Source organism: Kogia breviceps, chromosome 1, assembly GCF_026419965.1.
Source record: "Kogia breviceps isolate mKogBre1 chromosome 1, mKogBre1 haplotype 1, whole genome shotgun sequence".
In the NCBI taxonomy this organism is placed as follows: domain Eukaryota; kingdom Metazoa; phylum Chordata; class Mammalia; order Artiodactyla; family Physeteridae; genus Kogia; species Kogia breviceps.
In genome coordinates, this window is record NC_081310.1 from 82,581,668 (window position 1) to 82,604,175 (window position 22,508).

At 38.6% G+C, this 22,508-nt stretch overlaps 1 protein-coding gene across 6 annotated transcripts in view; it reads left to right on the forward strand.

Annotated features, from left to right (window-relative positions):
* Positions 1–22,508, forward strand: part of RPRD2 (regulation of nuclear pre-mRNA domain containing 2) — a 92,211-nt gene that overhangs the window by 24,110 nt on the left and 45,593 nt on the right. For all 6 annotated transcript variants that reach the window (XM_059079678.2, XM_059079702.2, XM_059079721.2 and 3 more), the window contains exon 2: positions 17,303–17,432. In XM_059079678.2, coding sequence (XP_058935661.1) covers positions 17,303–17,432 — 130 coding nt within the window. The remainder of the gene's footprint in view (positions 1–17,302; positions 17,433–22,508) is intronic.

Here is a 22,508-nt window from a genome sequence, read left to right on the forward strand (position 1 = left end):
CGTGGCCAAAAAAAAAAAAAGATTTAAAAAAAAATGAAGTACTGGTACACAAACATAGATACATGTCAAATGTATTATGCTAAGTGACTCAAAGGTTATATATTATATAACTCTCTGGAAAGGACAAAACTATATGGTTAGAGAGTGGGGGTAGGGAGAGGGGTTCACTAAAAATGGGCAGGAAGGATTTGTGGGGGTAATAGAACTGTGGGGGTTACACCGCAAAATTTATATACCTGTACATTAAAAAGGGTGAATTTTGGTGTGTGTAAGTCAAACCCCAATAATAAACCTGATTTTTTTTTTAAAAAAAGCAAAACACCAACACAATAAATAAGATGACTTTCTGTTTCTCCACATCTTTGCCAAATCTTGGTATTATCAGCTCTCTTTAATTTTTTGCCAGGCTTGGGGGGCAGGTAAATGCTGTCTCCTGATCTTAATTTGGATTTTCCTGATTATTAATTAAGTTCTTTTTTGATTGGCTATTCAAGATTCCTATTCTGTGAAATGCCCATTTGTTTCTTTTGTCCACATAAGAAGTTACAAGGAGTTTCTCCCAGTTAGAGGTATGTCTTTGTACTCTTTTTATGATGTCTTGTTGATGAAGAGAGGTTCTTAATTTTAATAACATTAGATTTATATATGTATTGTGGTTAACCCACTTTTTATTATGGTTGGCACACTGTTTGGTTTATGAACTCTTTCTCTACCTTATGGTCATAAAGATGTTCTCCTGTGTTTTCTGCTGAAGCCTTTGGTTAGCGTGTTGTATTTGTCCTTTTTCCATTCAGAACTGATTTTTGTATATGACATGATAGAGTTCATTTTCATTTTTTTAAAAAATAAATTTATTTATTTATTATTTATTTTTGGCTGTGTTGGGTCTTCGTTGCTGCACTCCGGTTTTCTATAGTTACGGCGAACAGGGGCTACTCTTTGCTGCGGTGTGCGGGCTTCTCATTACGGTGACTTCTCTTGTTGCAGAGCACAGGCTCTAGGCTCTTGGGCTTCAGTAGTTGTGGCTTGAGGGCTCTAGAGCTCAGGCTCAGTAGTTGTGGCACACGGGCTTAGCTGCTCCGCAGCATGTGGAATCTTCCCAGACCAGGGCTCGAACCCGTGTTCCCTACATTGGCAGGTGGGTTCTTAACCACTGCGCCACTAGGGAAGTCCCTCATTTTTTTTTCTATTTAGAAACACCATTGTCCTATCTACTTTAATGAATAGCATTCTCCTTTTTTCCCAGTGATCTGCAGTGTTACCCCTGTCATAAATGTCAGTTAACACAGATCTGTTTATGGACTCACCATTTGGTTCTAATGGTCAATTTGGCCTGGCCATACCTGCTCAAATTCCATAGCCTGTTATATGACGTCATGGTATCTGGGTGGCCACATTCTTCTACCTTGTGTCTTTTTATTCTTAGGCCTTTGCATTTCCATATAAAATGGAGAATCAGCTTGTCAAATTCCTTAATGTATTTTATTAGGATTTTGACTGGAATTCTATTGAATGTATTGATCAGTGTGGAAGAACTGATCTGATATATATGATAGTCTTACCCCTGTGGTACTTCACTCTTTGTATTTAAGACTTCATTATTAGGTTATGTGGTTCCTTTTTATTTCTAACGGAAATTGTTATTTGCTAACAGTATCTACTTCAGACACAGAATTTTATCAAGAATTTTTCTGTAAATATAGTAAATGATATTTACAGATTTTCTAAGATAAAGCCATCCTTAAGTTCTTGGGATAAATAAAAGACCATCTTTATACACTAATGCTGCTTCTGGCTTTTATGTGATCCACAGATCATGGGTCTCACGAAAGAAATTTTCCCAGCACAGTTAACACACAAGTCTAATTATTGATTGTAAAAAGCAAACTAAGTAATGAAGTGTTTAAGCATTCATTTATTTTGGTAGCTCACAGTGAGTCAGGATCAGAGGAGATCTGTCAGACTAGTTGTTTCTAGACATGGGCCAATCAATTTAAGAAAATATAAAACCTAAAGGTGTTGAAATAGGATTGTTCATATTTCCAATTGAGGACATTAAAATCATTACCATCATTTCATAAAGATATTTTAATTACCAGAAAAATAGAAGATAATAGAGAACCATTCTTTAACTTGGATACATTTTGCTTTAGGAAAAATAAGCTGCTGGGCTTCCCTGGTGGCACAGTTGAGAGTCCACCTGCTCTTGTTGCAGAGCACGGGCTCTAGGCACACGGGCTTCAGTAGTTGTGGCACTAGTAGAGTCCACCTGCCGATGCAGGGGATGCGGGTTCGTGCCCCGGTCCGGGAAGATCCCACATGCTGCAGAGAGGCTAGGCCTGTGAGCCATGGCCGCTGAGCCTGTGTGTCCAGAGCCTGTGGGGGGAAAAAAAAAAAAAGCTGCTATGTCCTTATTTTTCTCATTTCTCTGCAAACCAATGGAAATTTCATCACAGGCTATGACCAGAATTTGGGAACCACTGCACCAGGCCATATAGTTATTAGATAGATGGAGAAAAATGGGCACAGTACCTGACTTTGACAGCTGATCGGCTAACATTATATTAAGAAAGTGTTATAGAAATTAATTCCTCTAAGTTTTTGGTAAATGTGTAAGTTTATAACTCTTGGTTTCACATATACTTTCTTGGTGGTGGTGGCGACATTGATGTTGAGATATCATATGACACCCTGGTTATAAAAAGTTGATTGTTTTCTCACAAGTTACTCTTTCCTAATCTTTGTGGCATTTCTCTTCCTTCTGTGTTAGAGAAGTATAAGGTGTGGAGAGTAAGGTAGATTATTGTGATAAAAACTTAAGTACATAATTACCAAGATAAATTTGTTAAAAGAATTGATATGATATATTCTAAATGCACAGTGGAAATATCTTGGGAATTAATTTGTTGGGATTACCCACACTAGTATTTCCCTTCATTAATGTAAATAATAAATAGTTGTGCTAATACTTATTGAAGATGAAAATGAATAATCTGCTTTTTTTGGCCTCAAGTTAGACTATGGAAGTAGGCAGTCGGTCAACAAAAACATAATAAATGGCTAGTTTGTATTCAGCACTATGAAAGATGGAAAAGAAGTAAATGATATAATTCTGTTTCAAAGAGTTTACAATCAAGCCAAGGAAAAGCTAATGTGTGAAGCAGTACATGATGTTAAATATAAGAGCAGTGTAGGTTCAGAGTTAAGAAAGATGGAAGTGGTTTCAAGAGCTGTCTTTGAGGACCAGGGTTTTGACTTGGGTTTTGAGATGAGAATTCAAATAATAAAAGGAGAAGAGTAATGTTATTTTAGATGGAAGAAATAGTGTGAACATTTATTTAAATCCATGAACAGACAGCTTGGCTATTTAATTAACCAACATTTGAATCGTTCCTGAACAGAGTTTTGGTTATAATCAACTTTTTTAAACATTTCGCTTATTAAATGATATGTACATAGTTACTCTGCATAGTTATTAGGTGTAAGCAATTAAACAACTCATAATAAATCTCTACATTTAGTATTACTATAGACAAACCAAGCATTTCTGAGGTCAGCTGAGAAGAAAACTGGTTGAGTTGAAGCCCTTGGACTTCTCTGAAGACTAGGGTTCCCAAGTGATTCCGCTTCTGATGTTTTTGCAACCTAGATGTTTCACAAGTCTCCTAGATGTCAGGAGCCAGAATAGAGCAAGGGAGTCCTGGAATTGGAGGAGCTAAGAATAAAATAGCCTTTTCTCTCCCCATTTTCAGAGGCCAGGGTTAAAGAGAAAGAAACTATTGTCATACATATCTTAATTTAGATTAGTTTAATCAAATGGCATTTCCCCCCATACTCAGCTGATATATACTACCTTACAGGGAAGGAAAACAGGGAGAAAACAACTGCTGTTAGTGAAGTATTTGACTTGTTCTCTAGTAGGTACTATAAACAGACATTTAACATATATTATTTATTCCTTCCAAAGTCTTTTGAGCTATTATATTCATTTTAAGGATGGAAATTAAGGCTCAGAGACATAATTTTAGTCAAGGTCATAACTCAGTTATTGAGGTAAAATTTGCATTGATGTATGTCTGAGTCCAATTTCTGTTTTCTTTCTGCTATACCATCCTCTGAAAGGAATGAGAATTCTGCTACATGTATTTGAGACAGGACTCTCCTTAGCACTAAGGTGGGGCAGATTATTTATTTGATATTCCTCTTTTCACCAGCATTTTCATATTGGTGAAATTAGGGTAAACTTGAAAGAGTAAATGTTATGAAAGAGCAATGGTGGGGGGTTGTTGTTTAAGACTCTGTAATATAGACTTACAGAAGATGGATTTGTTTAACAAGGGACAGGAGTAAAAGGTTCAATCTCCTTCACATCCTAGATCATTGCTTGGTGTTATCTAGGAGACCCCAAAACATTTGGGGATAATTGATAAGAGAGAGAAACAGATAATTTGGAGCAAGGGGAAGATGAGGCCTGGATGGGGATGATTTTAGAAGGGAGGCTTTGGTTAGTATTCATTTATTCAATAGAAGATATTAATTGTATACCTGATAAATAGTTGATTGGCATTGAGGTACCAAGCCAGTGTGCTGAAAGAACTCATGATCTGATGAGGAAACATTTATAAATGGATGTTTTAATTTCCAAGTGAAAAAGTACAGTATCTATATACAAGGTGCTTTAGCAGTATTGAGGAAGGACATAAAATGTAGTGGCATAGGGATGTTTTCTTTTTAATTTTCAATGTATTATTTTGAATAAGTAAATACATGCCCAAGTCAAATTCCAAAAAGTGTACAATGGAAAATGAATTCCTCTGTCATGACTGTCTCTATGTCTCTTGATCCCTTGGTTTCCTTCTGTAGAGACATCACTGTTAACAGTTTCTTCTTTTTTTTTTTTTTTGTGGTATGCGGGCCTCTCACTGTTGTGGCCTCTCCCGTTGCGGAGCACAGGCTCAGCAGCCATGGCTCACGGGCCCAGCCGCTCCGCGGCATGTGGGATCTTCCCAGACCGGGGCACGAACCTGTGTCCCCTGCATCCCCTGCATCGGCAGGCGGATTCTCAACCACTGCGCCACCAGGGAAGCCCAGCAGTTTCTTATATATCTTCCAAGAGGTATTCTCTATAAATATGAAGTATATGCTTGTTTGTACTTTTTGTACCCGTATACTAGCAAAGTAGACCCATTATATCTTGTTTTTGCTTTATATCTTGGAGATAGTTCTAAATGAACTATAAAATGAACTATTAAAAACAAGTTTTTTAATAGTTACATACTTTTCACCTAGATGGAGGTAACAGAATTTATTTAGCGAAGCCCCCATTAAGAACTTTTAGGATATTTCCAGACTTTTGTTGGAAATAGTGCTGCAAGAATATCTTTGTACACAGGGACAAGCATACTGGTGGGATTAATTCCCAGCAGTCTGGAGAATGCATTGAAACTCCAAACAGAGATCAGTTATTAAGAAGTTTGTTGTAGTAATGATGAGAAACTGAAGTAGAGTAATGGCAAAAGAAATGGGGAGGGAAAAAATGATCTAGAAATTAATGTACTTCATCAATTCTAGGATGTACATCCTCTTTTCACATTTTAGCATGTTTGAAAGCAGTATGTATTTTACAGTTGATGGTTTCATTCAGCTAACTGGAAGTACTTTTAAAATTTCTTGGTGGTATATAAAATGTGCACGTTACAAACAATCTTATCTTAAATTCAGAAATACGCAGTAATAAGTTAGGATTAACAGGACTTAAATGTAGAAAGTAAGGGGAAGCAAGAGGCAAGGTTGACATATATTTTTTGTTTTCTTCACTTTCAATATGTAAACCATTTTTCTATTTTCTGTATGGTCTTCATATTTGATTGATGATTGTCAAATCTACCACTGGTGGATATTTAGATTCTGATTTTCTATTGGCTCTTTACAGATCATTGATAACACTGAGTAGTTTTCTGTTTAGAGTTAGGGAATGTTTGGATTTAGTAGATTTCTAGATAATTATATGTAACTATATTTAACAAATGTTCCTAGTGGCAAATTATTCAAAGAACTTCTGAGTTGATACTTTACAAATGTTGAGAGACCATTTTGAATTTTTTAGCTTAGATGTGGCTCTTTCAGTGTACATTGAAGTCATTTACTTGGGACTCGGGTTCTAAAATCAGTACCTAAGACAAAAGATTAATTCTTAAAATCGTGCACTAATTACAGTACCTAACGGTATCTTAGATGGAAGTCTGGTCCCTGTCTACTCTGTAGGTACTCAGAAGCCAGCTACCTTATGGGATTATTAACTAAACTGAATAGAAGACTATAGTACTCATTTTCATGAGTACTTTTTCTTTTCTTTGTATTTTCCTTCTCCTTTTTTCTAATTTATTTATTCAAGAAATAGTTACTGAAAGCCTACTATGTGTTAGGCATGGTCCTAGGTGCTGAGAATTCAACACTAAACAAAACTGACAAAAATCCTTGTCCTCATCGGGGGAGACAGGCGAAAAATAAAGTAAATTATAGTATATTGGGGGGAAAAAACAAGGGGTGATAGGAGTGTTGGTGGTTTGATGTTGCAGTTTTCCTGGTCAGGGAAGTACAGAAAGTCACTGAGAAAGTGACATTTGGGCAGAGATTTAAAGGCAGCGAGAAAAGTAAACCATGAGATTATATGGGAAAAGAATGTTCCAAGCAGAGGGAACAGGGAGCTCAAAGGACCCTGAAGCAAGAGTATGCCAGGTCTGTTGTAGGTCTTGCAGTTGCAAGGTGTCCAGAGTGGCTGGAATGGAATGAATGGTTACCAGGACTGGGGATCAAAGAGATAATGCAAGGTCAGATTGTTTAGGACTTACAGGCCATAGGACGGACTTTGATCTTTACTCTGAGTAAGGACGAGAGCCATTTTTGGAGGGATTTAAAGCAGCAAAATAATATGATCAGATTTATATTTTGAAAGGATCTAGACTGAAGTGGGGCAAAGGTAGAAGCAGGGAGACCAGTTAAGAGGCTAATTCAATAATTCAAGCAAAAGATGATATGACTTAAACTGAGAGGCAATGATAAGTAATAATTGGGAGTCTATATATTTTTAAAATTTTGTTATTTTTACCTGTTTTTTTTTTTTTTTTTTTTTTTTTTTGCGGTATGCGGGCCTCTCACTGTTGTGGCCTCTCCCGTTGCGGAGCACAGGCTCCAGACACGCAGGCTCAGCTGCCATGGCTCACGGGCCCAGACGCTCCACGGCATGTAGGATCTTCCCAGACCGGGGCACGAACCCATGTCCCCTGAATCGGCAGGCGGACTCTCAACCACTGTGCCACCAGGGAAGCCCAAATTTGTTATTTTTAAATAATTTCAAATATAAAGCTGCAGTATATTACAAATACCTCTTGTGTGCCTTTCACCAGATTCCCCAGTAATTAACGTTTTACCATTTTTACTTTAATCTCTTATTGCTTTCTTCATATACACGTGTACACACACACACACACACACACACTTCAGAGCTATTTGAGAGTATGTTGCAGACATGATGCCCTCTTTAATACTTCAGTGTACTTACAAACAGTTCATTTCCTTATATAGTTATATTAATAAGCTTGGACTGCCATAACAAAATATCACAAGCTGCGTGGCTAAACAGCAGAAATTTATTTTCTCACAGTTCTAGAGGGTGGAAAGGCTAAGATCAAGGTCTGACAGGGTTCAGTTTCTGGTGAAAGTTCTCTTCCTGGCTTGTAGATAGCCACCTTCTTACTGTGTCCTCACGTGGTGGAGGAGGGTTTGGGGGGAGGCAGAGTTCCTCTGATGTCTCTTATAAGGACACTCGTGTCGTCTTATCAAGGCCCCACCATCATGTCCTCACGTAACCTTAATTACCTCCTTATAGACCTTATCTCCACATACAGTAACATTGGGGGTTAGGGCTTCAACATATGAATTTTGGGGAGACACAGTTCAGTACCTTGCAACAGTTGTTATGTAACATCTGTACAACCACCAAAATCAGGAAATGAAAACTGATACAGTCCTACCATCAAATCCACAGACCTTAATTGAATTTTGCCAGTTTTCCCAATAACGGTCTTTAAAAGTCCAGGGTCATTTGTTAGAGTTAATTGTCATGTCTCTTTAGTTTACTAAGTCTGAAACAGTTCTTTAGTCTTTCTTTATCTTTCATGACCCTGAAATTTTTGAAGACTGTAGACCAGTAACTTGTAAAATAATCCATAAATTTGTGTTTGTTTGTTTCTTGTTTTTGTTTTTAGATTCAGGTTATGCAGTTTTGGGCAGGAATACCACAGAAGTGATGCTGTGTTCTTAAAGCATTATATGTATATGGAGAAACATAATGTCAATCTTCCCCATTAATAGTGACATTAACTTTTATCACTTGAATAAGTATATGTTTTCTATATATAACTGTGAATTCATACCAAGACTTCCAATTACAGTCCAGCACCACAGGGTTTATTCTAACGTCCTTCTTTCTGCATTTGTAACTTCCTAAATCTGTATATATTTCAAAGGTAGCGTTACTGAGATCTGCATTGTGAGTTTGGATATGGAGTGTGAAAGAGGGGAGTCAAGGATGACCCGATTTTTAGCTGAAAAAAACCACCACAGAAGAAATGCCATTTACTGGGATGGAGAAGACTATAGGAGGAGAGAAGATAAGATAAGAGGAAGATATCAGAATATCACACGTTGAGTCTAAGCTGTGTATTAAACATCCAAGAGAGATGTTGGGTAGGAAGTTGGATATTTGAGTCTGCAGTTCAAAGAACTGGTCCAGGCTGAAATACAAATTAGTTTAAGACAATCAGTTAAACTTTTTGGACAAAAGCTATTATATTTCCTTAATCAATAATGGAAGCAGCAAATGTGCATTATAGAAAATTATAATACAGACAAGCAAAAGTGAAAAAAATAGAGATCAGTACTGTTAAAACTTAATTCCTTATTCTTTCTGATTTCTTTCACAGATTTTTTTCCTAACATGAGATCATTCTGTAATTACTGTTTTTTCCCCCCAGTTGATGATTTATTTCCATTTCCATAAATTTTCATTTTATCTGATCCCAGACCACATTTACATTTCTTCGGTTGATCCAAAAATGTCATTTACAGCTGGCTAGTTCAAACCTATATCCATTTCAGAAACACAAATTAGTTACATCAGATTGCTCTATACCTTGCGTCTCTTAATCTCTCCAGTAATAGTTTAGGGCCGGAATTTCCTGGTTAGGACTTCAAGCTTTCACTGCCAGGGGCCTGGGTTCATTCCCTGGTGGGGGAACTAAGAGCCTGCAAGCCACATGGCACGGCCAAAAAAAAAAAGTTTGGGGTGATTTGTTTTGGGAAGTTGAGGTAGAGAGGGGTCAGAATCTGACATGAATTAAATTTAAAATTTTTGACTTTTTCCTATGGGTGAGTAGAAAACACTGAAGATTATTTAGGATGGGTTATCATAGAAAAGGAAAGTTCTGTGGGAGAGAGAGAGGTGTGTTTCTGGGAACTGTGAGTAATTCATTAAAGGTGGAATTTTGAATTTGAAGGGGGAAGAGATGAGACTGGAAGAGAATGTAAGATCCAGAATGTAAATGAAGACTAAGGTGCTTGGGCATTTTCTAGTAAGCAGTTGGAAATCATTGACAGATTTAATCTGAGAAATAGTTGGATACTCTTTACATATTAGAAGATGAATTTAGCAACAATGTAGAGAATAAATTTGAGAAGACCAAGTCCAAGGCAGGATAACCAGTTAGGAGGCTATTTCAGTAGTAGTCCAGGTCAAAAGTGATACCCAGGAAAGAGCAATGGTAGGAAGAGAAGAAGAGGGAATAAATTTGAAAAATATTATTGGAGACAAAATTGGCTGGACTTGGAGATTTATCAAAAGGGGGTGAGGGTCAGGTAGGGAGGAAGTAAGAGCCAAAAAGACTGCTGAAATTCTAGCTAAATACAAGAGCAGTAACAGATGGAAGAGGAGGAAGATTATTAATAAAATATTGAAAAATCAAGTTCAGGGTATCTCTGAGACTTTGAAGTAGATGTGTGCATTGACTGGTAAAGGGAAATCCAGCCATGAAATCTGTGGATATGGGAGTCATTGGTACTTAGGTGGTAGTAGTTAAATGTGGATAATTATGCTGATAGCATTCCATTTTCTGTTGGCTAAGCACAGTCCTAAATGCTTTACATACATTGTTTTATTTAATTCTTATAACAACCCATGAGTTTGTCATTTTTCAAAGAAAAAAAAAGTAACATATAGAAGTTAGGTAATACATAAGACCCTAAAGCTCTAATAAGTGATAAAGCCAGGAATAGAACAGACTATCTGATTTTAAACCTAACAACTCTATGCTACGGGTGAATCGAGAAGAGTGCTCAGGAGAGAACCTTGGGGAGCATCAACATTTAAAGGAGGATGAGGACTTCACTGGTGGCGCAGTGGATAAGACTCCACACTCCCAGTGCAGGGGGCCTGGGTTTGATTCCTGGTCAGGGAACTAGATCCTACACGCATGCTGCAACTGAGAGTTAGCATGCCACAACTAAGCCCGTGCGCCGCAACTAAGAAACCTGCATGCCACAACTAAGGAGCCTGCAACCTGCAAATAAATAAATAAATAAATAAATGTTTTTTAAAAAGAAATAAATAAAGGAGGATGATCACAGGGAGAGCTGCCTACCTATCATGTCCACCTGTGTATATATATGGAGGAAGAGCTAGAGACGTCAGAGGAGAACTAAGAGAATGATTATAACAGAAACAAAAAGGGATTACTATAGCACATTATTCTGTGTGCCAAAGCCTGGTGGAAATGATAGTTCTTTGTAGAAATAGCATTTTAAAAAATCTACTCTTGGGGCTTCCCTAGTGGTGCAGTGGTTAAGAATCCGCCTGCCAATGTAGGGGACACAGGTTCGAGCCCTGGTCCGAGAAGGTGCTGCGGAGCAACTAAGCCTGTGTGCCACTAACTACTGAGCCTGCGCTCTAGAGCACACAGGCCACAACTACTGAGCCCACTCTCCTAGAGCCCGTGCTTCCCAACAAGAGAAGCCACTGCAATGAGAAGCGTGCAGACCACAAGAGTATCCCCTGCTTGCCCCAACTAGAGAAAGCCGGCACACAGCAACAAGACCCAACACAGCCAAAAATAAATAAATAAAATAAATATATTAAAGAAAAATCTCCTTTGGGTTTAATAACTTGGAGTTTATTGATAATATTGGTAATTGCTGTTTGAGTGAAGTGATGGCAACATAAATGAGATAGCATAATTTATGTAAGGCTCCTCACATGGTAGATTGCATTTTTTTTTTATTACGAGGAGAGAGAGATTATGAGGAGAGAGAGATCATGAGGGGAGAGAGAGAGATTATGAGGAGAGAGAGATTATGAGGAGAGTCAGAGATTATGAGGAGAGATTATGAGGAGAGAGAGATTATGAGGAGAGAGAGATTATGAGGAGAGAGAGATTATGAGGAGAGAGAGATTATGAGGAGAGAGAGAGATTATGAGGAGAGAGAAAGAGATTATGAGGAGAGAGATTATGAGGAGAGAGAGATTATGAGAAGAGAGATTATGAGGAGATAGAGAGAGAGATTATGAGGAGAGAGAGAGAGATTATGAGGAGAGAGAGAGATTATGAGGAGAGAGAGAGATTATGAGGAGAGAGAGATTATGAGAAGAGAGAGATTATGAGGAGAGAGACATTATGAGGAGAGAGAGATTATGAGGAGAGAGAGCGATTATGAGGAGAGAGATTATGAGGAGAGAGAGAGATTATGAGGAGAGAGAGATTATGAGAAGAGAGAGAGATTATCAGGAGAGAGACATTATGAGGAGAGAGAGATTATGAGGAGAGAGAGCGATTATGAGGAGAGAGATTATGAGGAGAGAGAGAGATTATGAGGAGAGAGAGAGACATGAAGAGAGAGAGAGTATGAGGAGAGAGAAAGAGATTATGAGGAGAGAGATTATGAGGAGAGAGATTATGAGGAGAGAGAGACATTATGAGGAGAGAGAGAGAGACATTATGAGGAGAGAGAAAGATTATGAGGAGAGAGATTATGAGGAGAGAGAGAGATTATGAGGAGAGAGAGAGATTATGAGGAGAGAGAGATTATGAGGAGAGAGAGATTATGAGGAGAGAGAGATTATGAGGAGAGAGAGATTATGAGGAGAGAGAGAGTATGAGGAGAGAGAAAGAGATTATGAGGAGAGAGATTATGAGGAGAGAGAGATTATGAGAAGAGAGAGATCATGAGGGGAGAGAGAGAGATTATGAGGAGAGAGAGAGATTATGAGGAGAGAGAGATTATGAGGAGAGTCAGAGATTATGAGGAGAGAGAGATTATGAGGAGAGAGAGATTATGAGGAGAGAGAGATTATGAGGAGAGAGAGATTATGAGGAGAGAGAGAGATTATGAGGAGAGAGAAAGAGATTATGAGGAGAGAGATTATGAGGAGAGAGAGATTATGAGAAGAGAGATTATGAGGAGATAGAGAGAGAGATTATGAGGAGAGAGAGAGAGATTATGAGGAGAGAGAGAGAGATTATGAGGAGAGAGAGAGATTATGAGGAGAGAGAGATTATGAGGAGAGAGAGATTATGAGAAGAGAGAGATTATGAGGAGAGAGACATTATGAGGAGAGAGAGATTATGAGGAGAGAGAGCGATTATGAGGAGAGAGATTATGAGGAGAGAGAGAGATTATGAGGAGAGAGAGAGATTATGAGAAGAGAGAGAGATTATCAGGAGAGAGACATTATGAGGAGAGAGAGATTATGAGGAGAGAGAGCGATTATGAGGAGAGAGATTATGAGGAGAGAGAGAGATTATGAGGAGAGAGAGAGACATTATGAAGAGAGAGAGAGTATGAGGAGAGAGAAAGAGATTATGAGGAGAGAGAGATTATGAGAAGAGAGAGAGATTATGAGGAGAGAGAGAGATTATGAGGAGAGAGAGAGATTATGAGGAGAGAGAGATTATGAGGAGAGAGACCTTATGAGGAGAGAGATTATGAGGAGAGAGAGAGATTATGAGGAGAGAGAGACATTATGAGGAGAGAGAGACATTATGAGGAGAGAGAGACATTATGAAGAGAGAGAGAGTATGAGGAGAGAGAAAGAGATTATGAGGAGAGAGAGATTATGAGAAGAGAGAGATCATGAGGGGAGAGAGAGAGATTATGAGGAGAGAGAGAGACATTATGAAGAGAGAGAGTATGAGGAGAGAGAAAGAGATTATGAGGAGAGAGAGATTATGAGAAGAGAGAGATCATGAGGGGAGAGAGAGAGATTATGAGGAGAGAGAGAGATTATGAGGAGAGAGAGAGATTATGAGGAGAGAGAGAGATTATGAGGAGAGAGAGATTATGAGGAGAGAGATTATGAGAAGAGAGAGAGATTATGAGGAGAGAGACATTATGAGGAGAGAGAGCGATTATGAGGAGAGAGAGAGATTATGAGGAGAGAGAGAGAGACATTATGAAGAGAGAGAGAGTATGAGGAGAGAGAAAGAGATTATGAGGAGAGAGATTATGAGAAGAGAGAGATCATGAGGGGAGAGAGAGAGATTATGAGGAGAGAGAGAGATTATGAGGAGAGAGAGATTATGAGGAGAGGGAGAGATTATGAGGAGAGGGAGAGATGAGGAGAGAGAGATTATGAGGAGAGAGAGAGATTATGAGGAGAGAGAGATTATGAGGAGAGAGAGATTATGAGGAGAGAGACATTATGAGGAGAGAGAGAGATTATGAGGAGAGAGACATTATGAGGAGAGAGAGATTATGAGGAGAGAGCGATTATGAGGAGAGAGATTATGAGGAGAGAGAGAGACATTATGAAGAGAGAGAGATCATGAGGGGAGAGAGAGAGATTATGAGGAGAGAGAGAGATTATGAGGAGAGTGAGAGATTATGAGGAGAGATTATGAGGAGAGAGATTATGAGGAGAGAGAGATTATGAGGAGAGAGAGATTATGAGGAGAGAGATTATGAGGAGAGAGAGATTATGAAGACAGAGAGATTATGAGGAGAGAGAGATTATGAGGAGAGAGAAAGAGATTATGAGGAGAGAGATTATGAGAAGAGAGATTATGAGGAGAGAGAGAGAGATTATGAGGAGAGAGAGAGATTATGAGGAGAGAGATTATGAGGAGAGAGAGATTATGAGGAGAGAGAGATTATGAGGAGAGAGAGATTATGAGGAGAGAGATTATGAGAAGAGAGAGATTATGAGGAGAGAGAGACATTATGAAGAGAGAGAGAGTATGAGGAGAGAGAAAGAGATTATGAGGAGAGAGAGATTATGAGAAGAGAGAGATTATGAGGAGAGAGAGAGAGATTATGAGGAGAGAGAGAGATTATGAGGAGAGAGAGATTATGAGGAGAGAGAGAGATTATGAGGAGAGAGATTATGCGGAGAGAGAGAGATTATGAGGAGAGAGAGATTATGAGGAGAGAGACATGAGGAGAGAGACATTATGAGGAGAGAGAGATTATGAGGAGAGAGATTATGAGGAGAGAGAGATTATGAGAAGAGGGAGATTATGAGGAGAGAGAGATTATGAGGAGAGAGAGATTATGAGGAGAGAGATTATGAGGAGAGAGAGAGAGACATGAGGAGAGAGAGAGTATGAGGAGAGAGAGATTATGAGGAGAGAGAAAGAGAGATTATGAGGAGAGAGAGAGTATGAGGAGAGAGAAAGAGAGATTATGAGGAGAGAGAGATTATGAGGAGAGAGAAAGAGATTATGAGGAGAGAGAGATTATGAGGAGAGAGAAAGAGATTATGAGGAGACAGAGAGACATTATGAGGAGAGAGAGAGTATGAGGAGAGGGAAAGAGATTATGAGGAGAGAGAGATCATGAGGAGAGAGAGATCATGAGGAGAGAGAGATCATGAGGGGAGAGAGATTATGAGGAGAGAGATTATGAGGAGAGTGAGAGATTATGAGGAGAGAGAGATTATGAGGAGAGAGAGATTATGAGGAGAGAGACATGAGAGAGCGATTATGAGGAGAGAGATTATGAGGAGAGAGATTATGAGGAGAGAGAGAGATTATGAGGAGAGAGAGAGACATTATGAAGAGAGAGATCATGAGGAGAGAGAGATTATGAGGAGAGAGAGAGACATTATGAGGAGAGAGAGTATGAGGAGAGAGGGTAGATTGCATTTTTTAAAAAATTTATTTTATTATTTTATTTTATTTTATTTTATTTTTTGGCTGCGTTGGGTCTTCATTGCTGTGCGTGGTCTTTTCTCTGGTTGCAGCGAGCGGGGCCCACTCCCCGCTGCAGTGCACGGGCCTCTCACCACTGTGGCCTCTCTGGTTGCGGAGCACGGGCTCCAGGGCGCTGGCTTCAGTAGCTGTGGCGCATGGGCTTAGCTGCTCCACGGCATGTGGGACCTCCCCCAGACCAGGGCCCAAACCCGTGTCCCCCACATTGGCAGGCGAACCCCCAACCACTATGCCACCAGGGAAGCCCGCATATTTTTTAAGTACAAAAATAGGTAGCTCCTATAATTATGGAGTTACTAGAAATGAGAGACAGTGAGTATATAACACTCTTTCAGATCCCTAATCTGAAAGATCTTAACTGACTTAGGTAAATTGATCTGGATGGGTTTACGTATGGGTACATTTTTTTTTAAGTCATTTTATTTATTTAATTTTGGTTGCGTTGGGTCTTCGTTGCTGCGGGTGAGCTTTCTCTAGTTGTGGCGAGTGGGAGCTACTCTTCGTTGCGGTGCGCAGGTCTCGTCGCAGTGGCTTCTCTTGTTGCGGAGCATGGGCTCTAGGCACGCAGGCTTCAGTAGTTGTGGCACGTGGGCTCAGTAGTTGTGGCACACAGGCTTAGTTGCTCCGTAGCATATGGGATCTTCCTGGACCAGGGATCGAACCCATGTCCCCTGCATTGGCAGGTGGATTCTTAACCACTGCGCCACCAGGGAAGTCCCTGGGTACAGTTTTTGAGAGAACATAATTCCCATCTAATGATTTCTGCTTCTCTGTGAAATAGCATATTAAGCTTATCTCCTGAGAGTGAGAAAGCATGTGGTAAGAGAGGGCACTTGACAAGAGTGGTAAAAGTTTGAAATAGCTCTTACAGCAAATGAGAGAGGATGCTGATTAAAGACATGTGGGAGGAGGGCCCACTGAAGGAATGGACTGAATGTACATTGTTTCAGTACTTCTGTTGGTATGATTTTTCTTCAGCAGAACCCAGGGGCAGAAATAAAGGTGCAGTAAAGGCATTCAGTTAGATTGATCCAGATTTAGGATTTTGTTGAATACATGTGATAGAAAGCCTAAATTGTAGGGAGGACGAAAAGCAAATGAAGGTTTTGATATAAGAGTGGTTTTGATAATGGATCAGAAAGACTGGAATTGGTAGAGAAAGAATTGAGTACTAGAAGAGACTATATGTGAGTTAGAGAAGATAAGAACTGAGATCTTGATGAAATTGAAGGACACATATAATGGAATGGGCGGTTGTGGTCAGAAAGGGTGATTTTAAAATGTAGAAAGAAGTGGTTCTTGGAGGTCACTGCATTTGACGTCGAGACTAGAAAACATGATGAATCATCCGTATGGACAGTAAAATTTTTCAGGATAATAAGAAAACTTAGGGTGGCTTTGCTCAAGGTTCCAGATAGTAAATTGATTGGGCCCTGTCCTGGACCTTAAAAAAGGTTGACATGGGTGGGTTTATGGGCTCAAATTACTTATTTCCCAGGACATTCGCCTAGTGATGAAAGTGGCAGCAGAGCCTCTCTTCCAGTAGACGGGAGGACTTAGGTGTATCTGGACTGGTTGATGAGAAGAGTCTGTCTGCAATAATAATGTAGAGGAGGTTAAGCAGTTTGCTTGCCTAAGGTCACATTCTGATTGGATTCTAAAACCCATTCTCCTTCCACTAACCCTGGTGTTTTTGCAACAAATTGAACTACTTAAACTCAATTTTTTGTCTTCCAAAATGTTTGGGAGAACAGTTTTGTTTTATTTGAGTTTCTCCAGAGTTAATGGGTTTTTTAGTGCCAAATACATACAAAGTGAAGTAGAAATTTACTAAAGGAATACCTAGAACAGAAACTTAACCTGAAGCAGTCAAGGTTTTTAGGCATTAGGTTCAGTAACTTGATCCATTACCTCATTTGTCTGTTTGTTCATCATCTATCCTTGTCGTAGCAGTTATACAGTTTGAGAACACTGTATTTGGAATAACTTGTACTAAGTATAAATTGACTCATTTGGTCTTATTTATTGTCTTTTGTCATCTGCAGCTGCCTATCCCCACCGTTTGAATCTCTTTTACCTTGCCAATGATGTCATACAGAACTGTAAAAGGAAAAACGCAATCATATTCCGTGAATCGTTTGCTGATGTACTTCCTGAAGCAGCTGCTCTAGTGAAGTAAGTAAATTCTTACTCCTCTTTGGGATCTAAGCTTAGAAAATTTAGAATTTTAGTTTCCCGTCAGTAAGAACTGTAATAGTTAGTTGCACATGCTTGAAGATCTAAGGATATTTTGTCCAAATAGTTCATTGTAACTTTCCTGGTAATACACTTTTCTTTTAAAGACTCTTTCCTTCCTTTTTGAAAACTTGTCTGTTATTTATGCTCTGCCTCTTCTCTCCTAACTTGACCAGGAGATTGTATCTCCTGGTCATACTCTCTGGCTGTACTTCTTTCTAACTGCTTTTTCTGTTTTTGTGTTTTTACACATTTCCATTTTTCTTTCAGACTCTTTCTGAAATCTTGCCCCCTTCATGAAATCTGTGTAATTAGGGAGAAATGAAAATATTTATTCTTAATTCCGTATTGACTTACTCCATTAGCAAAGTTGTATTCAGCATTTCCCGAAGTGCTGGAACACTTATATTTGACCTTATTTTTGCCCTGTATTAATAGTGTTTTCCTTGTGTTTCATCCATATTTGTAAGCTGTTTGCTTGGTGTGAGAAACACACACATCTACACACAGTTGGAGGATAAACAATTATATGGAAAAATCAAAATAGCTAAATATTTCCTCAAATTATGTACATATTAGCATAATATATATTTGAATATATGACTATCGTATATTATTGATCCATTTGTTAGTATTAACCCAGTTAGAATGGAATGATCCTTGTTCCTTCCTTGTTCCTTTCTTTGAATTGTAAACTTAAGATGTCTACTTTGGTATTACAAAAGATTAAAATGTGATCTTATTTTTATATACTAAGTAATAAAGATTTATACACATCAGAAGTACATAAAATAATAACAGTAATAGCACCTACATTTATTGGGCAGTCATAATTGACCAGATATTATTATTATTATACAAAGTACTTTGTGTACTTCAGGTTGTTTAAACCTGAGAACAACATTTAAAGTGGTTAACTACTATTACCCCATTTTAAGGAGGAGGAAACTGGCTTAGAGACATTAAGTAGCTTGCCTGAGCTCTCACAGCTACCGAGTTGGGGTGGCGGGGGCTGGTATTTGGCAGAATTCCTACCCAAGCCTGTCTAGACCAAAGCTTATGTTCTTTGCCACCTAACCACTAGTCTGTGCTGCTTCTTTACATATATACTTTCCAGTATAATTTTGAGTAAGAAAAGCAGTGTGCTACATGATCTCCACTACTTAGAGTTTCTGCTGTAAATATCATTATAGTCTTAAAAACTTAATGCATCCTATACTTAGATTTCATGACGTAGTTCATGGATAAATATAGGGTTGTCACCTTTTATTTTACCATGTAAAGATATTTTTAAAAACAACTTCTTTGTATTACTATTTCACAGAAAAACATAGGAATGGCATAATCTCAGAAAAAAGTACCGTCCTTTAAAATTTTAAGCTCTGAAAATGTTTTTAACTCAATGAAGGATATCTTCAGAAACCTATGATAAAATCAGACTTAATGGTGAAACAATAAAAGCATTTCAGGACAGCGATGCCCTCTATCATCATTACTGTTCACCATTATGTTGCGATTCCATTCATTTCTAAATAAATAAATAATAAGAAGGCATTTAGAAGAGATAAATTATCATTATTTGCAGATAATAGGATTACCTACATCAGGGGTGGGCAACGTTTTCTATAAAGACCAGACAGTATTTTAGGCTTTGCAGGCTGTAGGATCTCTGTTGCCACTACTCAACTCTGCCATTCTAGCATAAAAGCAGCCATAAGCAAATGGGTGTGGCTGTGTTCCTAAAACTTTATTTACAAAACAGGCAGCTGGCCAGATTTGGCCTGAGGTTTGTAGTTTGCTGACCCCTGGCTTACATAGAATCAATAAGAGAGTTCAGTTAAATAACCAGATTCAAGTTCAATGTAGAAAAGCAGTAGATTTCCTATATATGCTAGCAGTAACCAATTAAAAATGTAATTAGAAAAAAAAGATTCCTTTTGCAACAAAAAGTACTGCCTTCCCCCCAAATAAAGGAAACCCCACCCAAAAATAAATATAATAAGAAATATGTAAGGCTTTTATAGAGAAAAATTTTATACGAAGACCTGGATAAATGAAGAGATAGATACATACTTTTGAAGGGAAAGATTTGGTATTGTTAAAAATATGATTCTCGGGACTTCCCTGGTGGCGCAGTGGTTGAGAGTCCGCCTGCCGATGCAGGGGACACCGGTTAGTGCCCCGGTCCAGGAAGATCCCACATGCCGTGGAGCGGCTAGGCCTGTTAGCTATGGCCGTTGAGCCTGTGCTCCGCAACGGGAGAGGCCACAACAGTGAGAGGCCCGCGTACAGCATAAATAAGTAAGTAAGTAAGTACGTACGTACGTACATACATACACACATACATACATACATACATTCTCTCCCAATATGTAATCTATAAATTCATTGTGTAATCCCAGTCAGAATCTCAGTAAGTATTATCTGTATATATTTTAAAACAGTAATAGAATCAGGAGTAGAAGACTGTATCAGTGAAACAGAATATATTCCCATTTATAAAGAAATTAATTATAAAGTATATGATAAATGAGAGTATATTAGGATATGAGCTTTAGTATTCCATAAACAACCCCATCCCATCCCCCTTTTAAATTTCTGTTCACGGTTATACTTTAGACTCATTTCTACCCTTTTGTGAATTCATTTCTCTTAATTTAAGGCTATCATTTAAATCCCTTTAATTGAGGAGGGGCAAATGTTTAGAAGTTCCAGACAGTTAACCCAGGTGAGTGAAGGGGTGAACTGTAAGGAAAAACCCATCTAAAAGGGGCAACAGCTACTCATCCCTAGCCTGTGGCCATAAAGAAACATGAGTTCACTGTTGACCTAAGCTGTCAGACCTTCCAAAGACTTTCTCATTTTTTAAGCTAGGTCAAAATCTAGGTTCTTATATGAAGCCTCCCAATTTTTAAATGTGTGAAGCTAAATCACATTCTAAAAAATTTATTGCTAGCCGAACAAAACACATCTGATGACTAAATTTTGGAGTTACAAATAAATTTTAGCAAGTGGGTGAATTTGCAAATACAGAATCTACAATTAATGAGAATCAACTGTATCTAGAAATAAATCTTAACAAAAGATGTATAAGCTCTCTATTGAAAAAATTATAAAACATAATTGAGAAACAGTGTAGAAAACCTAAAGAAATAATTTGTGGAGAGAAAAGACTCAATTTTTTTATTTTATTTTTTGGTTTTTTTTGCCGTACGTGGGCCTCTCACCGCTGTGGCTTCTCCCGTTGTGAAGCGCAGGCTCAGCGGCCATGGCTCACGGGCCCAGCCGCTCTGCGGCATGTGGGATCCTCCCGGACCGGGTAGCGAACCCGCATCCCCTGCGTTGGCAGGTGGACTGTCAACCACTGCGCCACCAGGGAAGCCCAAGACTCAATATTTAATGTCATTTCTTCCCAAATTGATTTATAAATCCAAAGCAGTCTTAATTAGGCTCTCAGTAGTGTTTTCCCCACTATATTATTAATTGATCTTGAATTTTGTATGGAAGTGCAGAGAGTTCTTTCCTCCCCTTCCCCTACAAAGAGAAAGCCTAGAAACTCTTGAAGAACAACAAGGTGGGAAGACTGGCTCTACCAGATTTCAAGACTGATTATAAAGCTACGATAAATAAAGCAGTGTGATATTTGCCCAGAGATAGCCAAAGAAACCGGTAGAACATAATACAAAGTCTAGAAACAGACCAGTATATATACTTGGTCTCTGTATGAAACTATTAGGTAGTAGAAAAAGAATAACTTTTTCATAAATATTGCTGGGACAAATTGGCTATATAGAAAAAATTAGGGCTTCCCTGGTGGCACAGTGGTTGAGAGTCTGCCTGCAGACGCAGGGGACACAGGTTCGTGCCTCAGTCTGGGAAGATCCCACATGCCACGGAGCCTGTGCATCTGGAGCCTGTGCTTTGCAACGGGAGAGGCCACAACAATGAGAGGCCCTCGTACTGCAAAAAAAAAAAAAAAAAAAATTAGATCCCACTCACATCATACACAAAAATCAATTGCATATTAAATACTTAAACATGAAAGAACTACAAATCTTTTGAAGACAATATAGGAGAATATTTCATGACCTTACCTCATAAGATTAATAAATACAGCTACATTAAAATGAAGACCCTTCCATTTAACTGAAAGACACTGTAAAGAGTGAGAAGACAAAGGGCTTCCCTGGTGACGCAGTGGTTAAGAATCCTCCTGCCAATGCAGGGGACACGGGTCCGGGAAGATCCCACGTGCCGTGGAGCAGTTAAGCCACTGTGCCACAACTGTTGAAGCCCGGGTACCTAGAGCCCATCCTCCGCAACAAGAGAAGCCACTGCAATGAGAAGCCCACGCACTGCATCAAAGAGTAGCCCCCACTCGCCACAACTAGAGAAAGCCCTCATGCAGCAACGAAGACCCAGTGCAGCCTAAAAATAAATTTTAAAAAAAAAAGAGTGAAAAGACAAGCCACAGAGTGGGAGAAAATATTTTTATGCAGTCAACAAAAGGTTCATATCCAGAATATATAAAGAATTACAAAATAAAAAGAGAAAGACAAAAAATTTGAAGATTTTAGTTTTACCTGGCACTTATATTAGAAATCAAACCAGAAATTATTTAAATATTTATTAATAACTTTTAAAACAGTAAACATTAATAACCAACACTTAAAATTTTAGTGAGAAGAGTGGTGGTGTTTTGCATTCTTGCCGGATCTCTTTAATGTCTGGCTTAATATCAGACAGCTGTATTTTCTTACTTGCGTTTTACATTCAGTCTATTCTGATATCATGTCCTATAGCCCTAGAACTGCTGAGATATATCATTACATATCATATAAGTTAAGTCCCAATCAGGAGAGAGAAATCACATATCAGTAATTTAAACAGGGAAAATTTAATATGAAGAATCGTTAAGTAGGTAAAAGGTAGCTAACTACTAGAAAGAATAAACTAACTCTAAGGTGTTATGGAATAGTATCTGCTGAAAGCAGCTACTACCTCTGAACCTGAGGG